This window comes from Diospyros lotus, chromosome 2 (genome assembly GCF_014633365.1).
Source record: "Diospyros lotus cultivar Yz01 chromosome 2, ASM1463336v1, whole genome shotgun sequence".
Lineage (NCBI taxonomy): Eukaryota > Viridiplantae > Streptophyta > Magnoliopsida > Ericales > Ebenaceae > Diospyros > Diospyros lotus.
Genome location: NC_068339.1, coordinates 26636085 through 26641491, shown reverse-complemented (window position 1 = coordinate 26641491; position 5407 = coordinate 26636085). Strand labels below are relative to the sequence as shown.

The 5407-nt window shown below is 42.4% G+C and overlaps 1 protein-coding gene across 2 annotated transcripts; it reads right to left on the bottom strand.

Annotated features, from left to right (window-relative positions):
• Positions 1-1155: 1155 nt before the first annotated feature.
• LOC127795759 (glucan endo-1,3-beta-glucosidase 1-like) lies at positions 1156-4866 on the bottom strand. Of its 2 annotated transcripts, XM_052327630.1 has the most exons (5): positions 4490-4855; positions 3066-4355; positions 1895-1922; positions 1580-1766; positions 1156-1474 (listed from the first exon to the last, which is right to left on the bottom strand). In XM_052327630.1, the coding sequence occupies exons 1-4, from the start codon at positions 4584-4586 to the stop codon at positions 1592-1594; spliced, it is 1590 nt and encodes a 529-aa protein (XP_052183590.1). In that variant the 5' UTR covers positions 4587-4855; the 3' UTR covers positions 1156-1474; positions 1580-1591. The 2 variants fall into 2 exon arrangements, with proteins under 2 accessions (XP_052183590.1, XP_052183591.1); XM_052327631.1 differs by lacking the exons at positions 1156-1474; positions 1895-1922 and having other exon boundaries at positions 1624-1766; positions 4490-4866.
• Between the last annotated feature and the right edge of the window lie 541 nt (positions 4867-5407).

Sequence of the window (5407 nt, the reverse complement as noted above, 5' to 3'; positions counted from 1 at the left end):
CCCGTTCCTACTCCGTTTAAGTCTTTGCAATTTTGAACACCAGTTGCCAATGGTTGGAGCTCTCAAACAAACACCATCATTCTTTTACCAATTAACATCGAACTTTAATTTTTGTTTTGAAACATTTAAAGCAATTTGAATTTTTTGGCCATTTATCATAAGGGTAAGATGAAAATTACAAACTTATTGATGTGGCACCAACCGAAATTACTAGAATACCCCTACGCGCTGATAGTCTCACCTGCCACTTGGATCACCTGAGAGACCGACACGTAGCAAGTCAACACCCCGGAGCGGAGCCCGAGAAATCCGGGTCGAACCGCAAGACCCGTTCCAACTTGATCGAGATTCTCGAGAGTCGTGCTCGCTCATCTCGGGTACCCCAAAACGGGTTCGCCTATAAAAGACAAAGACTCTCGCCAGGTATATTCAAGCTCTACAGCTCTCTCATTTACTACTACTTGCACTTACTTTACTAATTTGAGCGTCGGAGTCCACCCCGGGGGATCCAAGCCCCGGCTCTCTATTGTCTTGCAAGTTCTACACCCGAGGTCCGACATCCCCAAGTCCGAGGTTCCATTCCCGAGGTCCAATCACAGAGGTAGCACGTGGTGATGGGTCCCAAAAATCATCATCACTTATAAGGGTAGTTTACAGAGTTTATACACAATTATACTCGCATCAATGAAAAATGTTAGAATTTTTAAAAGACCATTTAACGACATGTGGTAACCGCAACATCTTATTGAAGATTGAAAATATTCTTTACATTTTATCAATCGTCAAAAAGTAATTTTTGTAATAAACCCCAATCTTAACAATACTACGTGCAATTAATGTTTTTAATGTACAAAAACCCTAAACCTTTAAACTTTAAATAAATAATTTTTTTATTTTTGATAAAAATATATAAATATATAACGTCTCAATTAGACTAATCGTCCCCTTCATCAACATAACACTGGCAACCAACCACTTATGCTTTTATAAGAAATGCTTTTATAAGAAAAACTAACATGAAAATCAAACAGGCTTAAGTAATGAAGATTAAACTGGTAAAGTGGCCAACCCTTTCCTGTTGGATCCATTCACCAACCTTCACAGTAGTTCGTGGAGAAGAGGTGAAAGAGCACGAAGGGAAAGTAGACTTCAAAATCCAAAAAAGCTCACTTCTTCAGCCTTGGATCTTCATGCTCTTCAAAATCAATAAACTAACTGAACAAATCAAAAACAGAACCTCCAAATAATCCAAATTTGCACATCTGTCCACTTTATTAAAGCTCAAAAAATCACACATTTTACCCCCTTCAATGCTGCCCACTGTACCACCCAGAAGCCGCGCCCCCCCTCCCGGGGGGGTCCCCCTTTTCCCTGAATCATGCACATGTTAGGTACAATGACGATGTTACAAAAGGCTACCCTCTGCCCCTGCAATCGAGTGCTCAAAAGTCGAGCAATGCCCAGCACCCGCGATCTGCATAACTCGCATTCATCTCATTCGTTGTCAGAATAGTGAAAACTTAAAACTGAAAACAGAAAATGGCAAGCCAACCAAAGGGGCCCTAAATTAGAGGGGTACCTTGAGAATAGGTTATGAAATGAATGAATAACACAATAGAGAGAAAGCAAAGCCCCAGAAGCTATGTAAACCCGCGTCCAATGGGCTTGTCCGGATGGATGGGAGACCGGCAAATCTTATGGTCTCGGCACCACTTGTTTCTGTTGAGTTCACTACCTCCCTCGTTTTGTTACTGCTTACTTTCTTGCTGCGAAATCAGATGTTTCATAAGAATCGACGTCATTTAATTTGAGGAGATGCCATTCACGCGATGACAAAGGTGAGAATGCCAAGAAACAAAGGGAACTAATAAAAAAAAGTGCGATTCTTTCTCACCTTCCTGGAAATATACAATTCTCATGACCTGCAAATATTCCCCCACAAGAATCCATAGTCAGACCATGGTCTAGCTTCTTTCTATTATAAGGCGGACAAAAGATTCATAAAGTAGTCTTTGGCACAGCACATTATCAATGTTTAGTTTTGTTTTTGCTCTACCATGACATTAATTGTTTCTTTGATGGGTGGCATGTGCAAGGAAGGAATTTTCTGGGGATAAGCTCAATTTCTTTAAGCAATACTTAAACATGAAATTGTTTCTCTCTGTCTAGTGTAAGCCAAAGTAATGTACTAGAATCACTAAGCCAGAACTTGAGAACCACGGTGTTTTTCCACATGCCAATCAAGTAAAAGGGGGCTCTTAATTATGCTCGAAGTCATTTCCTCCAACGAGCTCTTTGCTCACGCGGGATTCCTGGATCTAGTGGGGATTTCCCTGTATTTAGAAAAAGAACATGATTTTCACCTTTACTGTATGGCTACAGTCCAAGTGGGCGCCACACACTATCTTTTGCCTGAACTAACAACTCATGAAGGCATTGAATGTTTTGCGACTGCAGTAGGCACATCATAAGCTAGGTTGGTTAAGCAACTAGATTCATTATCATTACACACTAAGGGCCTAAGGAAGAGGCAGAGGGATCGAATAGTTCCTCTTTGCTTTTCCAAGTTCCTCATAGCCATCCACCAAATCAGTTATCAAACTCAATAGTCCAAAATATCAAATATATATGCACCAAAAGCCCCTCATATAATCACTTTTCAAGAACTAAAGACAGACTATGTAATTATCACTATGTTTTCTTGAAATCCAAATGCTTTTGGGAAAAACAACAATAACATAGTAAACCTATATCCCACTAGGTGGTGTTGGTTCCATAGATTTCAGCTAGCCAATTATCTCAAATGCTTTTGAGAATTGTCTAGGCTGCAGAGATAGACCAGTCTTTGGCTTTTTGTTAGATCACCAACAACAGTTAACTTGTGAATCACCTCTCTGCTTCGCTAGATAAGGTTATCGACTACATGCAATTATGTGCATAAAATTTGAGTCAGTCAAGCTCCATTAGCGACTGGCTGCCTGTGAAAGGTATGGTTTGGTATAGATTCAAACAATTAACTAGCGAAGCAAGAACAAGCTCCAAAACTTGCTTGGTTTGATACTTACTTGGGTCGGTGGTAGTGATCATGGCCGCACCCTTGAAATCACAAGATCCTGCATTCCGTCCTTCCTTTTGGTAGTAGCTATCAAACGCATACGAAGCATGGTTTATCACGTTATTAGGCTGATAACAATCCTCCCCCGGTTGAATCTCACTACAATTTGCCCTTCCCGGTCCACAAGCCCAGTCCAAAGCCGTTTGCAAGGTCTTTGTATCGACACCATCAACAACCACACAATACGTCTGGTTTGTTGTGTCATTCGCCAAAAAGGCCCCGCTGCCAGAAACATGGAGCAAGTAAACTGGTGTCGAATTCCCATAGAACAACCCCCAATTGGCCTCAGACACCGGCGGTGCCCTCAAATCCTCATTGAACAGCTCGTATATATACACGCTGGACGTGATTTCGGGATGCAGAGGCGTCCCACTTCTCTCAAACACATGTTTGATCATATTCGAATTGTATGTATTGGCATTGTCAACCGTGGCATAGGGCTCTTTCGAGTCCCCCTTCGAAGGCCAGCCAGTCTCAGTTACAAGCACCGGAACATCAGTAATGTTCAGATTCTTCATAGCGAAGTACACCGAGTCAAGCATGGCGTCAAGAACATTCGTGTAGTGAAGCAAAGTATTCGGATCCACCATTTCTTTGGACGGCGTCAATGGCTTGAAAAGCGAGTTTTCCAATGGAACAACGCCTTTGTTCTCCATAAAAACGTAGTAAGGGTAGAGATTCATCATCAATGGAGACTTGGTGCGGGACAAGAATTGAAGCAATGGCGAGAGAACTGGAGTTAGTGACTGGTTGAAAAAGGCCTGTGAAGGGGGAAATTGGTCGAACACAATGGAGGCAGCATGAGGGGTCGAAATTTTTATCTGGGTATGCAAATTGGCGGCGACGAGGGCGCCGTAGAGGGCCTCGATCGCCGGCATAAGGAGCGCGGCGGCAGAGGGCACGGTGGTGAGGACCTCGTCGCCGACGGCAACGGCGGAGATGAGCGTGTCGGGGTAGTAGGCGGCAACGTTGCGGCCGACCCAGGTGGCGGCGGTGGCGTTGGAGGAGCCGATGGCGAGGATCTGGTTGTTGGGCACGCTGACGACGACGGAGATGTTGGTCTTGGCCAAGGCCTTGAGAATCTCGCCGTCGGCGTCGTAGAGCCGGACATGACCGATCTTCTGCACCTTCAGAAACGCCACTAAATCGGCCGGCGAGAGAAAATTCGTCAAGTCCGTGCCTATGTTCACGCCCACAAATGGCTCATCTTGAAACCCTTGCTGCTTAATCCCTGCTTTTTCTGAATCAAACCCATAAAAAAATTCAGCAATTCCACACAAAAATACACAAATTTAGGTCATCCCAGTGAGCAAAAGGAAGACAATTTCATTCTTTTTCCTCGTTAAATATCCAGACAAAGAAAAAGTAACTCACCGGAAGAAAAGAGAGTGGAGATTGCAGGAGGAGCAAGGAAGCAAAAGGTGAGAAGAAAGAGGAGAAGGAACAGAGTAGTGAGCTTATAATTTGCCATCAAAACCAGGCATGGATGGACTTTGCTGCCATTGCTTTGGAGGGTCTTCACTCACAGGGTACCCATTGTTTTAGGACATTGTAGAAGCAGCAGCAGCTACAAATGTGCAGAGTGAGGCTGCTTTTTTTCCACTGGATCTGGGTGTGAAAGGGAAATTAGAATGAAATATAAGAGACACGGACAGGGGAATTATAGGAGAACCAGGTGGTGGTGATGCCCAAAGGAAAAATTTAACATTTTTTGGAAAGGTAATCTTCCCTTTTTCTAATGCTTTCTTTGTTACACTAATGACTTCTCTGACCAGACAGTAAAGAGTTAAAGTGGTACTTCCACCTTTCCTTCTTTTTATTTTTTTCAATAATGGGTGGCACTGTAAAACCCAGAAAAGTTTAAGGTGAATGTACAAAAAAAATAAAAGAAAACAGATTGTCATTCTGGTAAACTCCATTCTTAAATAAATAAAAAGATGAAGTGGGTTGTGATGAACGGAGCGGGAATGGCTCCTTGGATACGCATGTTGCAGGCTCCAGCTGGCCGCCTTCTGATACTCTCTGGCCTCTTGTAAAATTATTGACATAACTTTTCAGCGTTGCTCTGACTATGACTGCCAACTGAAGCACGTAACCCTTTTTCACTTTTCTTTTCCTTTTTTTTCAATAAAAAGAAATAGTAGTAAGCTGGATCAAAGTGATTTCATTCTCTACTACCATCTCATTGTTTTACAGAGAAATTTGGTTAATCTCTTGTTCTATTAAGTATCGCATTCTAACTCAAAAATCACTTTACTATAAACTTAATCAATCTTATATTTTGTTAGGATA